The sequence below is a fragment of the Miscanthus floridulus genome, chromosome 17 (assembly GCF_019320115.1).
Source record: "Miscanthus floridulus cultivar M001 chromosome 17, ASM1932011v1, whole genome shotgun sequence".
In the NCBI taxonomy this organism is placed as follows: domain Eukaryota; kingdom Viridiplantae; phylum Streptophyta; class Magnoliopsida; order Poales; family Poaceae; genus Miscanthus; species Miscanthus floridulus.
Window position 1 is genome coordinate 10,745,059 of NC_089596.1, and position 19,210 is coordinate 10,764,268.

At 48.2% G+C, this 19,210-nt stretch overlaps 1 protein-coding gene across 1 annotated transcript; it reads left to right on the plus strand.

Annotated features, from left to right (window-relative positions):
* The first annotated feature begins 11,075 nt into the window (after nucleotides 1-11,075).
* LOC136516831 (uncharacterized) lies at nucleotides 11,076-12,029 on the plus strand. Its single transcript, XM_066510323.1, has 2 exons — nucleotides 11,076-11,822; nucleotides 11,955-12,029. Exons 1-2 carry the CDS (start codon nucleotides 11,076-11,078, stop codon nucleotides 12,027-12,029), a joined length of 822 nt encoding a protein of 273 aa, XP_066366420.1.
* The last annotated feature ends 7,181 nt before the right edge of the window (nucleotides 12,030-19,210 follow it).

A 19,210-nucleotide genomic window follows, 5' to 3' on the forward strand; every position in this document is an offset into this window, starting at 1 on the left:
TACTTAGAGTAATAGGCCAAGTGCTATGACTACTGTTCTGCTCTCCAAAAGGATTGATACCATCTGTACTTAAAGCAAACCTTAAGTTTCTTGCGTCATTTGCAAACTCCGGGAATTCTCTGTCGATTGCTCTCCACTGGGACCCATCAGCAGGGTGTCTCAACATATTGTCTACCTTACGGTCTTCTTTGTGCCATCGTAACAATTTTGCATGTTCTTTGTTTCTGAACAGACGTTTCAAGCGTGGTATTATAGGAGCATACCACATAACCTTGGCAGGGATTTTCTTACGCGGACGTTCGCCCTCAACATCACCAGGGTTATCTCGCCTGATCTTATACCGCGACGCATGGTATACCGGGCATGCATCCAATTTCTCGTACTCTTTGCCACGGTATAGGATGCAGTCATTAGGACATGCATGTATCTTCTCTATTTCTAGCCCTATAGGACAGACAACTTGTTTTGCTTCGTAGGTAGTGGCGGGCAATTCATTGTACTTCGGAAGCATCTTTTTTTTGGATTTTTAGTAACTCTCCAAATCCCTTGTTAGATACACCATTCTTTGCCTTCCATTGCAGCAATTCTAGTGTGGTTCCCAACTTTTTCTGCCCTGCATCACAAGTTGGGTACAACAATTTCTTGTGATCTTCTAGCATCCGCTCGAACTTAATCTTCTCCTTTTCACTTTCACATTCTCTTTGTGCATCACGAATGACCTGACAAAGATCATCAGCCGGCTCATCTTCTGCGGCTACCTCTTCTTCAGCTTCTCCCATTGCAGTATTATTGAAGCACGCACCATCAGGAATAATATCATTGTCGTCCCATTGTTCTTCTTTACCTTCTTCCATTACAACACCGGTTTCTCCGTGCTTTGTCCAACAAATATAGTTTGGCATGAAACCCGACTTGAACAAGTGTGAATGAAGAGTCCTTGAGCAAGGATATTCCACCGTATTCTTACATATGGCACATGGGCAGCACATGAAACCGTCGCGTTTGTTTGCCTCGGCCGCACGTAACAAAGAATGCACGCCGTCAATGAACTCTTGGGAGCGGCGATCAGCATTATACATCCAATGACGGCTCATCTGCATTACATGACATAAATATTATATTAAAACCTAGATCATAATTAATTATTTATACAACATGCGTGCCACCACAAAAGATACAAATTTATAAAAGCATCGCTACAATGTAGACAATCCCAACTACCACTAAAAGAACTAAAGCTAAAATACATTTCAGGAGCACAAGGATTTCGCGACCAATCTCAACTAAAACAGACAGATCCCCCGATTGTGCAACATCTTTGGGCTTCTTCGGCTGGATCACTGCCTCATTAGCCTCCGTATCTGCCTGTTGTGCAAGATATTTTTGCACGAGTTCAACATACTCTTCCTCCCAGTAGAAGCCTGAACATCGTCCACTGCCATCCCACTGAAATTAAAACAAAAAATTAGAACTTTAATCACAACCATCATAAAAATAGGTATAAACTAACCATAATCATTAAATACGATAAAATAACTCACATTGCGATCCGGACACTTGTAGAAGATACGATCCTTGTTGGGACCCTCCTTCTTCACTCGGTACTCCATCACAATCTTCGTCTCATCACGACACTTGCCGCATGGAATGAGAGGAAGACCCGGCCTAAGTCGCTTTGGAAACCCATGAGAGGCCGAGGACCCGGAAGCAGTTGCCATCTACTCTCTATACTCATTTTTTAATACACTATAAATTTCTCCTTTTATAAACAAATAAAATTAACAAACTATAAAATTATCTAGCTCCTCCTTGACGTCCGTTACAGCTCGGCAGAGAACATGCTCGCCGAAATGAACACGGTCCACTAGTTCAACTAGTACGGATTTTCTATAATTTTCTAACTATTTTCTAAGTTTTTCATTTCATAAAAAGTTAAAATAAAAAGCACGGTGATTGACAGACTACTGCAACGATATCGGGACATGTGAATAAATAACCATCCGTACTAGTTGAACTTGCTTACGTGATCATCTCGGCGAGCATTTCTCCACCAGACGGCACCGTACTTGGTCAAGGAAGAGCTCCGATTCTATGAGGAAGGGAACACGGTCTCCCACGACCGTTGTCGCTCTCCCTCGTAGAATCAAAGCTCCTCCTTGATGTCCGTTACCGCTCGACAGAGAACATGCTTGCCGAGCTGAACACGGTCCGCAAGTTCAACTAGTATGGATTTTCTATAATTTTCTAACTATTTTCTAAGTTTTTATTTATATATACTACGTTTAGGTACGGTGATTGACAGACTACTGCGACGATATCGGGACATGTGAATAAATAACCATCCGTACTAGTTGACCTTGCTTACGTGATCAGCTCGGCGAGCATTTCTCCACCGGACGGCACCGTACTTGGTCAAGGAAGAGCTCCGATTCTACGAGGAAGGGAACACGGTCTTCCACGACCGTTGTCGCTCTCCCTCGTAGAATCAAAGCTCCTCCTTGACGTCCGTTACCGCTCGGCAGAGAATATCCTCGCCGACCTGAACACGGTCCGCAAGTTCAACTAGTAAGGATTTGCTATAATTTTCTAACTATTTTCTAACTTTATATTTATATATACTTTAACCTTCTTTCGTGTAAATATGCAAGCTTGAAGTGATTTTGAGCTCAAATTGCTTACAAATGAAAAAACCACAATAAAGAACCATAAATATATATAGTGAACAAAATGGCATAAGAAAATGGTAAAAAATGAGAGTATGAGATTGGTAACCTTTACAACTGAAGAATCGACGGAGGAATCGAAGAAATCGACGGAGGAATCGAAGAATGGATGGAGGAACAATGGAGGGAGGGAGGAAGCAAGAACACTACTGCAGTGAGCTTCAAAATGTGCTGAGCTCGGGCTCGGGGAGGAAGGAGGAGGCGGCCGATTTATAAAAGGAGAACATTTAGTCTCGGTTGATGGATCCAACCGGGACTAAAGGTAACTTTCCAATCCCGGGCGCAGCCACGGCTCGGGAGTAGACCTTTACTCCCGGTTGAAGCCACCAACCGGGAGTAAAAGTATACCTTTAGTCTCGGTTGATGGCTCCAACCAGGACTAAAGGTCCCTGCCACCTCTGTTTGGCGCAGTAGCCGTTGGGCAGGGACCTTTAGTCCCGGTTGGATCCACCAACCGGGACTAAAGGTATCTCTAGTCCCGGGGGAAAAAATCCTGGAACTAGAGCCCATTTTAATCGAGGATCAAAGGTCTGTTCTCTACTAGTGGGTGTGGGGCTTCTGAACAACCTCCTCCCCTTCCTCCTCACTCTCATCGTCATCGCTGTAGACATCAGACCAAAATGTAACACGAAGGTCATCCCTCAAGTTAGGTATGTCGAGCGTCTTAACCCACTCCAGGTGCTCGATCAACTCCTTATCCATGATGAGGTCGCCGTTCTCGTCCAGCCCCGCCGGGCGGTGCTCGAGCAACTCCGGATCCTGCTTGTCGATGACGAGGTCGCCGACGACGAGGTTGCTGTTCTCATCCTGCCCTATATGGACCCAATCGTCGTCGTCGTCGTCATCACATCCGTCGACGGCCATCGAATCAGAAAGCTTCTCGGCCTTGGGAAAAACGGCCGCCTTCCTTTTGGTAGTGCACCCATCCTCACCGGTCGGCACGGCCGACCCATCCTCCTTCAGCATCTGGCCCTCCCCCACACCGACGACACTGCACCGGCCGCCGATCAGGAGCAGCAAGGCTGCAGCGGAACAGACGACGCTGCCTCGCCGTGGGTAGCCGCTCCATCACCGGCCATCACGAGATCAGATCCAATTCGCAACTCGATCGCCTCCACGAGTCGAGAGAGATCTTCTGGCGGATATATATGATGACGAGTCGTCGTCCTCCCCAATTCCTGTTCGGCGATCGTTCGTCTGGCGCCAACGTTCCGAGTCTAACACGAGGTCCACTTTCTGTTTTTCGTTTTCTATTACTCCGTAACGATGCTGTTAGCTTTGATTTGGAGCGAAGGAGTTCTCTTTTTTTTCTTTTTTATTTTTCTATTAATTTTTCTTCGATGAACAAATATTTTTTATTTAGATGTTTGTTCGAAATAAGTTATGTATAATAAAATTGCTAGACAATAAAAACTTATATGCATAAGTTATGTTATTTATAAAATCTATTATACAAAAATTGTGTCAAAAAAAACATAATAGGTCTGTCCCGTGATAGTTATGAACGAAACTTTTTTTTTTGCGACGAGTTATTAACGAAACTTGGGCTACAAAGGTTACGTACAAAAAGTTATCATGATAAATTGTCTATAGAATAACATAAAAGTCTATATTAAAAAAGTCATCATAAAAAAATGTGTTGATAAGTTTTGTTTTTGCAGAATGTTATACACAAAAGTTATGAGTATAACTTTGCAACTTTCTAAGAAATTGTGCTGATAAGCTGTGTTTCACGAAATATTATACACAATAAATTAGAAACTCCCAATTCAGGATGTTTGGAAAGATTGAAAAAAACACATCTCCAAAAACTTCCAACCCCAGTTTCCAATCTTTCGGTACTTGGGAAAAAGGTCTCGACTGTGCGGAAAAATACGCATACGCTCGCGACTTGGGAAACCACTCGCGCCAGTTTCCAAAACCCACTCCCAATCTTTATTTTTTTTGGCATGATTAAAAAAAACTGCTCTCCAACAACTCCTTATACAACTCTCAATTTTCCAGCACTTGAAAAAATCAACCCAATCGCACGGAATATATACGCTCGTATCTATCGCACAGTCTAGAGGTGGAAGGGTGTGGAGAAGAATATGAAGTAGGACAGAGTTTCCAATAATGTATAAGAGAGAAAGAAAGTATAAAAGTGGTTAAGGTAATTTCGAAATAGTTTGGGATTTTTTATGCAAAGTTGTCTTGTATATTTTAGGAGTGGAGATTTTAAAAACTATTAGAGAAACCCAGCAAATATGCTTCCAACTTTGTTGCCACTTGAAAACACATTGATTTACCCATTCTTTTTTTAGTAACTATAAAAGATGCTCTTATATAATGGTGTTATCTAGGTTTCTAAAGCCCATGGTGCATGGTTCATATTTCATTAAGAGGCAACTTAAAAAATTACATATCCAGGCCTCAACTTAATTTCTAATCCGTCCACAAGGTGTATCTAGACTTGCATGACAGTACCATCTATACCACTATTTTCTAAATATGCATCGTAGGCCCTTGAACTTGTCGCGTGGTGCCACTTAGGTCCCAAACTCTCAAATCGGACTTCTGGCACCCTAATGTTGTTTAAGTATGCCACTTAGGTCCATAACTCATCGGATCAAGTTTTTTGCCAACGTGGCGTGGACAGAGCGCACGTGAGCCGCGCGTGAGCCTGGTTTAGGGCGTGCAAATAAGCAGAGAGGCCCCCCAGTTATTTTCATTTCCACCATTTCCCCTTCCTTCACCTCTTCCCTTCTCTGCCTATCTCTCTGCCCGAACTCCAAGCCGCCACCGCCGCCGCCTTGTGGATCTACTCCATGGCGTCACTAGGGAGCACGCCGTGCTCCAATAGGCGTGCGGGCGGCCTTCCTCTCATCCTGTGCACCGAATGCGGCGGTCAAATGGTGGTGAGACGCATTTCCACACAGCCATGGAGTGCAGGGAAGGTATTCTACTGTTGCCCAGAGCATAAGGTGAGTTAGGGTTTGATGATTCAAATCTTTGGCACTTGGATTGCTGTGTCCTTGTTGCAATTGAGTTTGATTTGGTTATTTTGGCAGAGGGATGGCAGCGGGTGTCTATTTTTCTACTGGGAAGCAGACTACATCAAGCACATCTTAAAGATGTTGAAGGAAGGCGGCAATGGCACATGTGAAGCCCAGTCCGAAGGAGAATCAAACCTACATCCCTATGCTGGCCTGATGGACAATGCAGTGGCCAACAAAGCTCAAGGAAATCAAAGGAAGGACCAAGACGTAGTTCATTTGCTAAAAGTGATATGTGTTCTCTATGTGTGTATAGTGTTGGCACTTGTGTTAGTTGTGGTTATTCAGTTGTGCAAATAAACTCAGTCACAACTGTGTAAGAGTACTCATTGTGTAATGTGAACATCAGAAGCAATGGAAACCATCCTTTTTATCTCAATTTTCCATCTATTTCATAGTTCACCTGATAGCAGTAATAGCATCCATGTGCACATACACTGTTTTGGTCAGTGATTCATGTGATGATATAAACAAAAGACTATTGCCACCGTCTCAAACAATGTTCTGGGGCCATGATAAGCTTTATAAAAGATTGTACAGCACAATCTAAAGCCTTATGCTGGTGCTAAACAAAAGCACAGAAGGACTACACTAAAGCACAAAAGGACTTGTCATCTTCTACTGCTTGTCTATAGACTTTGGAGATGAGGTGTTCTTCTACTGACCTTTGGACTTGTCACCCTGCTTGGCACTTCTCTTAGATGCTGTTGACCTCCCTAGCTTTGATGCAGTTGTAAGTGGCAGTGGTCTTGTGGTTGGCAGGTTTGTTCCAATGAATGCATAGGCTGGCATGGGTTCCTGTTGCCTCACCATGCTGCTGGTCTGTGAAGACTGAGAAAACAAGTGTTTGTTAAAGAGGCCTCTTTGTTAAATGTGACAATAGTAGTTGTTAAAGCATAGTGTCGTACCTCTTCTTCTAGCTGTGAAAGCATAGTGTTTGTTAATTGTGACAGTAGTGGTGTGTTGGTTTCTAGAAAATGAATGGCAACCTACAAGCATAGACAGTTAGGTGTGCAAGCATAGTGTAAAATTGGTGTATTGTGAGTAAAATATTTGGTCAGTCCATACTACCTGTGTAATCAATGGTTCTTCATCGAAGTTGTCATTCATTTGCTGTGTAGGGTCCTCTTCTTGTGCTTTGACATTTTTGTTCCACTAGTTCCTTCTAATTCCACTGGTTCTTTCCTTCTATTCTTAGGAGGTCTGCCCACCTTCTTTTCGTATAGAGGAGGAAGCACAATAGGAAGTCCTTGGACCTTCTCCCAAATGGACTTGTCAGCACATGGATAGATCTTGGGACCATATGCAATCAAAAATCTTGCTGAAGTATAGCAGTCATGGACCATTGTTTCAGTGGGTATCCTTTCATGCCTTAGGCAAGAAATGGCATGTGAACAAGGTATACCAGTGAGATCCCACCTTCTACAGTCATATTGTTTCAGCCCAATGTTAACTACTAACTGATACCCTCTGTCCTACACCTGAAATATACCATGTCCAGAAGGTGCTGCAAAACAAGTGTTGGCAAACTCTGAATTCTTCTGAACTTTCTTCCTAATCTTTGGGCAGATTGGTCCCTGCCACACTTGTCCAACCTCTTTCTCCTTGCTGTAGTACCTACTCATCAATTGGCCCTTGATGTGCTCCAACATACTGAGAATTGGCATTTCTCTAGCATCCAAGATATAGTTGTTGAAAACCTCAGAACTATTGTTCAAAAGTATGTCACACTTGCTGTAAGTGCTAAAAAATGCCCTCACCCAAGTGTTTGGAGCCATCCTTTCTAGCCACTCATATGCCTTTTGGTTTAGTGCCCTCATTTTTTCCATGTTTCTATTCCATACATCCACAGTGGTGGACCTAGCACATTTCCAAAGTTGTATCTTTAGGTTCTCACCTTTGAAGTGCTGCTGGAAGTTGTTGTACAAATGTCTAACACAGAATCTATGCTCAGCTTCAGGGAATACTTTGCTGCATGCTGGAATGAGGCCCTACACACAGTGAAAAATTGAATTAGGTCTAGAACATCAGGTAAATAACAATAAGATTTACTATAACAGCAATGAATCATCAAGTTCTCACCTTTTGTTTGTCTGTCATAAGTGTCCATGGATATGTGTTTTCAATGCCAAGGTCTGCCTTCAAAGTTTCTAAGAACCATTTCCAAGTTGCTAGTGACTCAACTTCAACAATTGCTAGAGCTATTGGATAAATACAATCATTAGGATCAATACCTACAGCTGTCAGCATTATCCCCCCCATATTTGGTTTTCAAGTGACATCCATCCAAACATATTAAAGGTCTGCAACCCTCAAGGAAGCCCCTCTTGCAAGCATCAAGTGACATATAAAGTGAGGTAAAAAGATTACCATTAAGGTTCAGATACAATGTGCTGCCTAGATTGGTCCTTCTTAGCTCTTGAGCATAGTCCCACAACAGCTTATATTGCTTTGCTTCATCACCCATTACCCTTTTCATTGCTATTCTTCTAGCTCTCGCAAGCTTTGTCCTAGCTGGTGTCAGATTCCACTCTTTTTGCACTATTCTAGCAAAATTCCCTAGTGTCATCTTCTTATCAGCTCTGAAAGATTCCAAGTACTTATCAGCAAGCCAATTGGATGTGCACCTCTTTAATACCCATTTCTTGTGGCAGTTGTGCTCACCATAAAAAGCCTTTATCAGCATTCCTTGAGCCCTCCTATCATCTGAAGCATACAAATTCCAAGGACATCCTTTCTCACATATGGCTCACAACCTCTTCTTCTCATTCCTTGACATCTTAATATCTACCCTGTGCTTCATACTATATTCTATAATAGCCTTCCTTAGCAACTCTACAGACTCAAAGATCATTCCTACTTTGAACACTGGATTGACCAAGTCTTCATGCTTGAATGACTTGAAATTGAATGTGACATTGTTTTCATCATCAGAGTTTGGAACCATTAACCCTTCATCATCAGTTGAGAAATCCTTATCACCTCTGCCCACCACAACTTGAGCTCTCTTTCCCTTGGGTACCTTCTTTCCCTTGGCAACTCCTTGATCAACCACTTGGTCATCAACATTATCCATGAATAGATCATCATCTTCATTAGCCACATCATAATCACTATCTTCAAAATCCGAGTCATCTTCACTAGAACTATACTGTACATCATCTTCATAAGTTGCATCCACATCATCAAGAATATTGTTCATGTCCCTGTTCTGCACTCCCACTCTATAGGGGCTCATAACCTTGGGTAGTGAACTTATTGGGTTTGCCACAATGTCATCCCAATCCAAGCCAGCTATAGAGTCATCATGATCAGCATACAGAACAAATGTCCTCACTCTACCTACCAGAGAGGCCATCACCAAGGTATCTGAGTCACTAACAATCAACCTAATGCCATTTGAAATGTCTTTCCCAGGTAAAAGCCAGTACATCTTCAAATTTGAGTTCTTCGGGTAGTGAAGCATGAACAACAACTCATTAAACCACACTGGAGACCAACTGCCTGCTTCACAATGATCAAAGCAGTGAACTTGCCCACCAACATAGGCCCGATTAACTCATTTTCCAGCAAAAACCCTCCATGATGCATCTCAACCGTGAATTCACCACTATTAGCTCCTAAAATTAGAAAGATTGCTAACAAATTAGATCAATCCCAAACCCTAGACGAACCAAAATCATAAAAGATGGTAAACATTTGCCATTCCAATTCACAACACCATCTAACTACATTCAATGCGAAGATTAAGATTACAACGAAATGAGCTAAAGGGGATTCACTCACCATACACAGGCCGGCCTCGCCCTTGCGGCCGCAACACCGCCACCATCGTGCAAATTCATCGCGACCACTGCGGGAATCCGCACACCACCGGGCTTCGGCGTCACTCCTCCGCCGTGTTGGCCTCCTAACTCGCTGGTGATTGCCTCCACTACCGGCCGCCCCACGAGCTCCCCGCGACTTCGTGTGACCGTGACGGCGGACTCAGAGAGGTGAAGGAAGGGGAAATGACGGAAATGAAAATAACTGGGGGGGCCTTTGCTTATTTGCATGCCCCAAACCAGGCTCACGCACGGCTCACGTGCGCTCTGTCCACGCCACGTCGGCAAAAAACTTGATCCGATGAGTTATGGACCTAAGTGGCATACTTAAACAACATTAGGGTGCCAGAAGTCCGATTTGAGAGTTTGGGGACCTAAGTGGCATCACGCGACAAGTTCAAGGGCCTACGATGCATATACCTCTTTATATCCTTATAAACTTGCTAATTAGTCCACATGAGGTCCAAAGTACACCATTGTTTTGTGATAAACCACAACAGATTTGTTGTATATCTGTGGTATACTTGTATAAAATACTAGTCGCGTGGGTCATATTGCGAGTACATTGTTCTTATGAGATTCGTTACTATAGTTCTGTTGACCATCTCTTGACATGGGTGATTTATTCTCATCCGTGGTACTTAGATATGCCAAGCATTTTCTCCATTTTTAAATTATAAGTCGTTCTATCTCTTTTGGTGTCTATTTTTGCAATGCATCTAGATATAGATAATCTCTAGATACTCTATTCATGTTTTTTTACATGTCACGTCAGGTAAAAGGTAAAAATGTTTAACTTAGAACAAACCTAATACGGCATATAAATAAAAATAGATAAAGTAGTATATAATAAAAAAATTGAAAAGCTTGAAGTACTTAGGTCCTTCTAGGTGGAAGTTTCATCATAATTACATTTATATTTAATAAGTTGGCGCAAAAGCATTTTTTTAATGATGTAACAACGTTTTCAATATGACTGAGAAGAAATGAGTTTTATGAGGATTCAACTTTTTTAACACGATTACTAACTTTCTATGGCTCATGAAATTAAATATCTATGAAATCAAAGAATGAAATATTGTGTTGAGAGTGAGTGTTTTATTTAATTTTATATGACATACCAGGTTTAGAAACAACGGCATAAAACTCCTCACCGAGACTTGTGGCTTTCTAATTCTATTCTAATTCTAATTTGAAACGGAGTAATTAATCCTAGAACCAGAGAAGGCAAAGAGACTGTTCTGCTTGTTAGGACCGAGTTGCATTGCATCGCATAATCCAGTAGGCAAAGAGACGACTGCAGTTTTAACAACGCAAACGATTCAGCTTTGAGAAACTGATGGGAATTAAGCTGGAAACCTCTCCATCTCCCTGACCATGAATGTTCGTCCGTATATATAAGAGCACCATGCATGTCCTCCTTCCGAGAAAAACCACCACAGACAAAACCAGCATCGTCCTCCGACAGCCGATCCGATCCATCGTCCTTCACCATGGCTTCCTCCAAGATCTCGCTGAAGCTGCTGGTGGAGACGAAGTCGAAGCGGGTCCTGTTCGCGGAGGCCGGCAACGACTTCGTCGACTTCGTGTTCAGCCTGCTCACCCTCCCGATCGGCGCCGTGGCGAAGCTCGTGTCGGCGGGCACCATGCACGGCAGTGTGGGCCGGCTGTACCAGAGCGTGGACCACATGGGCTCCTCGTACCTGCTCCCGGGCGCCGACAAGGCGGAGCTGCTCCAGCCCGGGGTGCTGCACCCGGACGCGCGCCACCAGCTGCTGCTACATCCATCTCCTCGCGCAAACGCCTCCACCGCCGCCGCCGCCGCCAACGGCGACGGAGGAGAGGTGGTGGAGGAGGAGGAGGAGCGGCAGCAGCCGCGGCTGCCCAAGTTCAAGCCGTACGCGTGCGCCACCGCCGGGAAGTGCGCCATGGTGACCATGGAGCGCGACGCCGCGTGCCCGAAGTGCAAGCTGCCGATGGCCACCGAGATGACCTTCGTCATGCCGTCCGCCGCGCCGAGGGCCGGTGCTGGTAAAGGAGGCGGCGGGAAAGGCGTGGATGACGAGGAGGAGCGCGGCGGTGGCGGCGGGTATGTGAAGGGACTGGTGACGTACATGGTCACCGATGGGCTGGAGGTGACGCCCATGTCGGCGATCTCGAGCATCACGCTAATCAACAAGTTCAGCTCCGGTAAGGACGTCGAGCTCGCCGAGAAGTACGTCAGCGTCGGCATGGACGAGGTTCGTGTTCGTGGATTATCAGTTTTCGATCATGTCGTCCTGCTAGCTAATTTCTGGACTTCTTCTCGCCATCTCCGACGACGACGTGCGTGCCTTACGTGGTGGATGCTCTTCCGTGTGTTCCGGCGGCAGGGGCTCGGCCTGCTGCGGGCGGCGCTTAGCTCCGACACGGTCCTCTCCGACGTGTTCCTGGCGAGGAAGAAGTGAAGGCAACGAGACGCTGCTGGTCCATGCATGCATGCATCACTCGAAAACTACGCACTAATACACGTGTCACCGCTCGCCTATCACTGTTCTCCTTGAGTATACTTGCTGCATGTCACGCTGTGTTCCTTCAGTGCAGTACGTGCTGCATACGTGCTCCTGACTGTCCGTGTTAAACGCGACGAATAAATGAAAATTAAGCAGCAAATTCAGATGATGGACATGACCCCATAGCTCTTTGCGTATACATGTTCAGTTCCACACGTCACACGTGCGTGCGTAGCCACGTTCACATCGCTGGATTTCGTTAGCTCTGCTATGTAAGCAGGACGGTAGTACGTGTTACTGAAGGCAGACGATAGTCAGGGCACTTCCAATGCTGAAACTAAACCAGCATAGTTTCTATTATGCATATTAATTACTTTGTTATGTGATCATTTTGCTTATGTGGTAAATGATTTATTGATTAGAGGAGAAAATAAAACGATCTCTACATGAGGAAACCGAGTCCTCACGCGCATCGATGCATGAAGAAGCCATCCGAGACGCATTGCGCGGGAGACGGCCTCGTTTCTATCCTCTTCTTCTAGATCCGCTACGCCAATGCTCCGGCGAGACCATGATCCGGGCGCTACTGCTCTGATCCTTGCGCGCGCGAAGGAGGCCGCCCCAAGCATTGCTGCTCCCCCATGGCCGCGCGCTCATCTTCTGTTCTCCCGCGTGGAGTCCGTCCAGACTTCAGTCTTTCATCTCAAAATAAGTGCACATATCACATATCGAGGAGTCAAATATTTCTAAATTTGATCAAATATAAAAAAAATTACTAATATTTGTGATGTGAAAATTGACTTTTCAATAAGCGTGATGTACATTTATTTTGGGTCGGAACGAGTACATGACTTTGACAGAGTAGTGTTGCATGTATCAAAAGTGCTACTACCGTACCATTGTCATCTTTTCTAAGTTTTTTTTCTTCCAAATAATCATAATCATAGGACCATTTCAAACCCTCCGAGAAAATTTATTTAATTTGGAATAAATCTAGTAGTACTGCCGTGCTTTTTCCCAATGCAAGCAAACGGTTGAATATAAATGTCCATGCAGCAGGAAGTCCGTATTTTTTGCCAGGCCCAAGAACGGCATGGCCCAATGATCAGCGAGCCTGGGCCGGCCCGGCCCAGGGGTACAAGCCGTGCCTGGGCCGTCGCTCAAGCCCATGGGCTGGCACGGCACGGCCCGGCCTACAAGGGTCGTCCCGGTAGCGGCTTGGCATCCCCCCACCCCCAGTCCCCCGCGACCTGCCAGGTGGCCCAGCCCCAACGGCTCCCCCTACCTCCCCCCCATATATAAACGCGCAGACGCGGCGCCCTCTCCCTCACACCGAACCCTAAATCATTTCTACTCCCCCCGCCGCGCCGCTCTCGCCTCGCCGTCTCGTCTGCTAGTGGCGTGCGACCTCTCCGACTCCGGTGACCTCAATTCGCCTGCCATCGGCGAGCCGCAACCTACTTCTTGTCTCCTCCTACCTGATCCCCTCCCTCTCCACCTCTCCCTTCTCCCTCTCCCTATCTCCCCTCATGATCTCGGTGATTATGTGAGTTCATGTCTCTGACTCCCCGTCTGTCGGGGACCTAATACCGAGGTACCTAATGAGGTGAAACTAATGACCATCGAACGTTGACACTTTCGATCAGACGGGAACGCTACTGAGTTTCTTGTCCGAACGACGGAAGGCCGGTTTCGCCTCGCCCGACCTCCGAGGGCTGGCTCCGCCTCGCCCGACCCCCGAGGGCCGGCTGCGCCTCGCCCGATGTCCGAGGGCAGGCTCCGCCTCGCCCGACAGCTGAGGACAGGCTCCGGCTTGCCCGACGGCCAGGGGTAGAGTCTGCCTCGCCCGACGATTACACCCTGCCCCTTCATAATGACGAGCACAAGGTACAACAAGACATTCAAGTCAAACGCAGTACCAAGGACCATGCCCTGCACCGCTGTAGGAAAGTACCGTCAGGGTACGACGGGACGGGCGCTTTAGGCCATTCCGGGCGTGGCAGAGTCCCAATAGTGTTGTAGGCACCGCCTTCAGCCCGCGGACGCGGAACCTGACATAGACATACGACGACCACTATGGTCCAAGAAGAGACTCGTGCCCTCTATAGTGACGAACGTACAGTCACCGCGTCGTCCGCTCCCCACAGGGCTATAGGTCAACACCCTTGTCCGACACGCCGCCCGGAGGGGCGAGACGGGACGTGGCCACTTGCTGATCCGGTAAGGGCATGGCGTCGTCAGCACACAGGCGTCCGACGAACGTGCCAATCCCTAACACCGTCTGGCCATGTCAGCGAGGCTGGCTCAGCGGAAAAGGAGGGCCCGACACCTTCGGAGGGGCTTCTTGGCCTCTGGTTTTTCTCCTTTCTCCCATCTGTAACCCCTGCTCCCCCTTGGTCTATAAAAGGGAGGGCAGGCCCCCCACTAAGGGGATTGACTCTTGATAGATAAGTTCAACACATACGACACTTCACACACGGCTGAGAAGCAACCAAGCTCTCGACGACCTTTTCGACCATTCCATTAGAGACTTGGGACTCGTCCCTCTCTCGACCGTTTGTACCTCCTACTACGAACTATTTTCGGTAATAATAACACGAGCAGCAGCAGACTGGACGTAGAGACATTCAACCTGAACCAGTATAAACCTCGTGTCCTTTAGTGCACCATCTGGGCCTAACGCGCAACAATTATAAATTTACTTGCCGGTGTTTGTTCGAAACACCAACAGTTGGCGTGCCAGGTAGGGGCCTTTGCGCATTCCAAATCAGGCCTCGGATGGCTAACCACGTAATCAGCTAGGTCCCGGGCGCGCACGTGCGTTTCGGTGACCTAGACTTCATCGTCACGGTGGGAGTTGGCGTTGGCCTGTCTCACCATCCAATCTCTCCCTTCCATTGGCTCCAGCTACCGGAGGCTTGAGGGCTAGCCCGACGTCTCCCTTGGACCACTGCCGTCTAGGGAGGCCCCACGCTGCCTCACCCTCTCTCCAGAATGCTCCACATGGCACGCCTCGACGGCGTTTCTATTCGGTCTCCGCAACGCCGCGGCGATCGTAAGCCACCTTGTGGCCCAGCGCGTGATCCCGTCCCCCGCGAACAACAAGTTTGTGGAGATGATCGAAAGCGTCATAGAATCCCTCCATGGCCTCCTCGCGGAAGGTCTAGGGTCGGACTCTGGCCCTGACTCCGATAGGGGGAGCCATCATCCCTCCCGAGAATGCTTCATGGCGAAAACCTCCAAGGGACACGTCGAAAGCGCCTCCGAGAAGGAGGTCACCCCGGTAGGCAACCTTGGCGATAGAACCGAAGGGGGAGCAGTGGTCCCACCTCATGTAGGGGTGGAGCAGCTGAGAGCCCGAAAGCGGGAAATAGACGAAGCCAGATAACAGCTTGTTCGGGGAGTACGTGGAGGTCGATGAGGAGATCAAGCACCGTGGAGATGGTGGGCACGCGCGCACCGTGGCCCACGATGTAAACCGAAGGATCATCGTCGACGGTGAAACCCTTCCTCAGTTTGTCCGGGTAAGCTAGAACATCGCCGCTGCAACGGCCCTACTTTATGGCCTTTCGGAGGCCGCGACGCCCAAGGATCGTCGGGTCCACCTCAAGATTCGCACGCTACTTGAGCATGTGGCAGCGTGGCAGGCGGAGAGCTCACTGTCTCGGCGACGCGAGCCTAGCGCCAGCCAGCGTACCCCCTCGGTGCGCCCTGCTAGGGACGCATCAGTCCACCAAGCACCGCAAGGTGGAGGGCAGCACACAGCAATCCCGGTACATCAACGGCTCGGCCACAACCGTGACGCATGTAGCACCCTCGATGCCCGTAGACGCACCCACAGCGACCCAAGGGAAGGAGCCCACCACGGCTATCATCCTCAACGCGGCGGACGCTACGACAGCGGCGAGGACCGAAGCCCAAGCCTCGGCCTGCCAGGCCCTCAGGCCTTCGGCTAGCACATCCTCAATGCTGCATTCCTACCAAGTTTCTGACCAGCCCTACTATGGGTACTGCTGCGGTCGCCGCGCCACGCTCTCCATCGACGATGTCCTACCACTCTACGGGATCCTCGAAGGCGCCGTCATCTACAACATCGAACACCATGCCGGCGACTGTGGTGCCCTCCACTGGGGCATCTAGGGACTGCATCATCATGATCAGCCACAACCCTGATAACGCGTGCCTCCACCAGGGCATCCAGGGACTACGCCATCGTGATCAGCCGCAACCCTGACACCGGTGCCTCTGTCGGGGCGTCCAGGGACTATGCCATCGTCATCAGCCACAACCCTGACAACGTCGCTTCCTCCGGGGTGTCCAGGGACTATGCCATCATCATTAGCCGCAACCTCGACAACGGCGCCTAGGCGGGGGGCGCCTCCCGCCGAAGGAAGGCCGCAACGAATGACGATAAGGACGACGGCGCTCAGCACCCTCTAGTGCCCCTCCTCCTTTGGTAGCAGCAGCCCCTCCTCAGTAAAGGCGGCCCGTACCATCTCATCTACGTTGGGTGACCTCTAGCTCGACATCACACTCTAGATTCATGAGCGGATCTATGAGTTCTTCTCTCCCTGGCATTACCCTCTCTTACTTAGCAACTGCTGCATTTGGTGGAAAGGATGGAGAAGAGGTAGCGGCTCAGAGGGTGGCGAGGGAGTGGGATGAGAACTCCCCTCCCCCTCCCTATTTAAAGAAGGGGCTCAGCAATTGAGGAAAGGCGAAAGGCTAGGACGAAAAACTCTCTGCCTTCCCCTATTCAATGCAAATGCGAAATCAATGCTGACAGAAATCCGAGGGGACACACCGGGACCGATGGGACATGCTCTGGTCGACGAGACGTTGCCTGGGTGTGGCCCACCACTAATCCACCCTAGGCACGAGAACCAGGGCACACCCGCATGCAGGCGACTCTCCGCTTCCCCAGGCAGGACCATGGAATAACCCAACGACGGAACCCCCGCCTAGGGGGAGCCCAATGGGCCTCTTGGGTCGATTAGACAGCCTAGGTAAAATAGCGAACGAATGACTGCTGAAAGATAAGCACCTCTATTTACTTACTTCAAGTGTTAATTTTATTATCGAGCCTCCGACCCCAGCAACAGCAAAGGCACGGATGTTGCTCAGGGGCTGCCGAGGGTGTCTATTTGTTTAGACACCCTCTTCGCCCAACCCCTCCTTATGTTTAAAACTAGAAGCGCGGTGTGTGGGTATAAAACTTTGAATACAACTAGACGAACCGTCAGACCCTACGCCTCAACGGCTACGGTATTTTTATTCACCAACATAATCACACTCATAGTTCCCCGTGCCGCAAGCCTCACCTCCTGCCTTCTCAAGAAGGGTTCAGAGGGGTCCCCCTGTAGAACCTCCTTCGAGGAGGAGCTGTTAGGAAGCCTAAATCAATCGAGTGGATCGGATCACCGCCGAGAGACAAGAACAAAAAATAGCGATGCTTATGAAGGTTACGCCGACCTCATCGCAAACATCAGGCCTAAACCCCGCATGGACATGTCCGGTAGGAGCTTCCCATTGCTCATGTCACCAAGGTAATGTTACCAACCCCCACTTTCATTTCAATTAAGTGATACACTAAATCCATACATCCAAACATTGCATATGCAAATCCCTGCATCTCAACGCTTCGTGTCGCGTCACGAAGCGGCAGCCGCCTCATTCAATATGAGCGACGACCGACCGAGGTTCAAAGGCCGGCCCGCGAAGGGCTCGAGGACGCCTCGCGTCAAATAGAGCCAGGGGAGAAAAATAGAGATGAGCCCTAGTGGCCTTGCCCAACCCCGCTCAGAAGCGGACAGGGACATCTCAACCTTTCTCATTCGATTCTAACCCTGAGCTAAACCCACATAATCTCTGTTGAGGAGAGGCCAACGGGCCACCTAAGCCCAACGAATGGCTCGGGCATCTGCCGGGAGGTGGGTTAAGAAGTAGTGAAATGCCACATAAGGGCTCTACCGACCCCATCAGCAAATGATGGATCTGGATTCCACACGAACATACCCATTAGCGAGCTCATTGAGCGTGACACTCGAGCCATCGAGGCAAGTATCGTCAACTCAGCCCCTCCGGTTGTGAAAACCAAGGATGGGGTAATGCGTGAAACATGGCCAACCCCTATTAGACCCTAAGGGGCTTGAAGGCTCGAGCTGCTCGATCCAACATCAAGAGACCGAGGTTTGAAGGCTAACCCGCAAAGGGTCTGGGGCCACCTCGCATCAAACAAGAGCCAGGGGAGAAAACGCAGATGAGCCTCAGCGGCCTTTGCCTAGCCTGCATTCAGGCGGGTAGGGTTATTTCAACCTTCTAGTTCAATCCAGCCTCTAGCTGAGCCTATAGAATCCCCATTGAGGGGGAATCCGTTGGAAGGCGAGCCAAGAAGCAACGGAACGCCACTTGAGGGCTTTGCCGACCCTGTCGCAAAGCAAATGGGATCGGATTCCGTCCGAACATCCCCGTTAGCGAGCTCATAAAGCACGTCACTCGAGCCATCGAGGCAAGTGATGTCGCCTTAACCCCTCCAGTTGTGAAAAACCGTCGATGGGGCGACAATCGCAAAACGAGCCAGCCCTTGACCGAATCCCCACCATGCGTGGGGGCTCGGGGAAGGCCGGGCTAGCTATAAGACCAAACGCATGGTCACGTAGCGATCGTCAAAGTCCTAAGTAAGGGGTATGTGTGAATACAAATGTAAGTTCGCTACCCTCGCTCTGGTCTCCAGTAACATCCAACCCCAGCGACCGCAAGGGGGCGGATCTCACTCGGGGACTAATAAAGGTATGAGTACCTCCATTCTTTTTTTGAAATAGTCATTACATCAGACCTTCTCCTCGCATCGAGACTGGCGACAAGGTTCAGGGGAACAAATAGGTAAGACTGCAAAAAGCCCATGCCCAGATGGCTATGGTAATTTTGCTCACCGGCACAATCAAAATTTCCCCTAAACACCTTAGGCCCTACAGTCTTAACAAATGGAAGGGTCGGATCGCGTAAATCTTTTCTCATTGCAAAAAAGGAACAAGGTAAGATCAAACAAACGAAACAAAATTGTGAAACAAAGTCACGAATCCGTTTTTAGACACAAAAGTACCAACACTTGTTCACATATTATGGATAAATGTTTA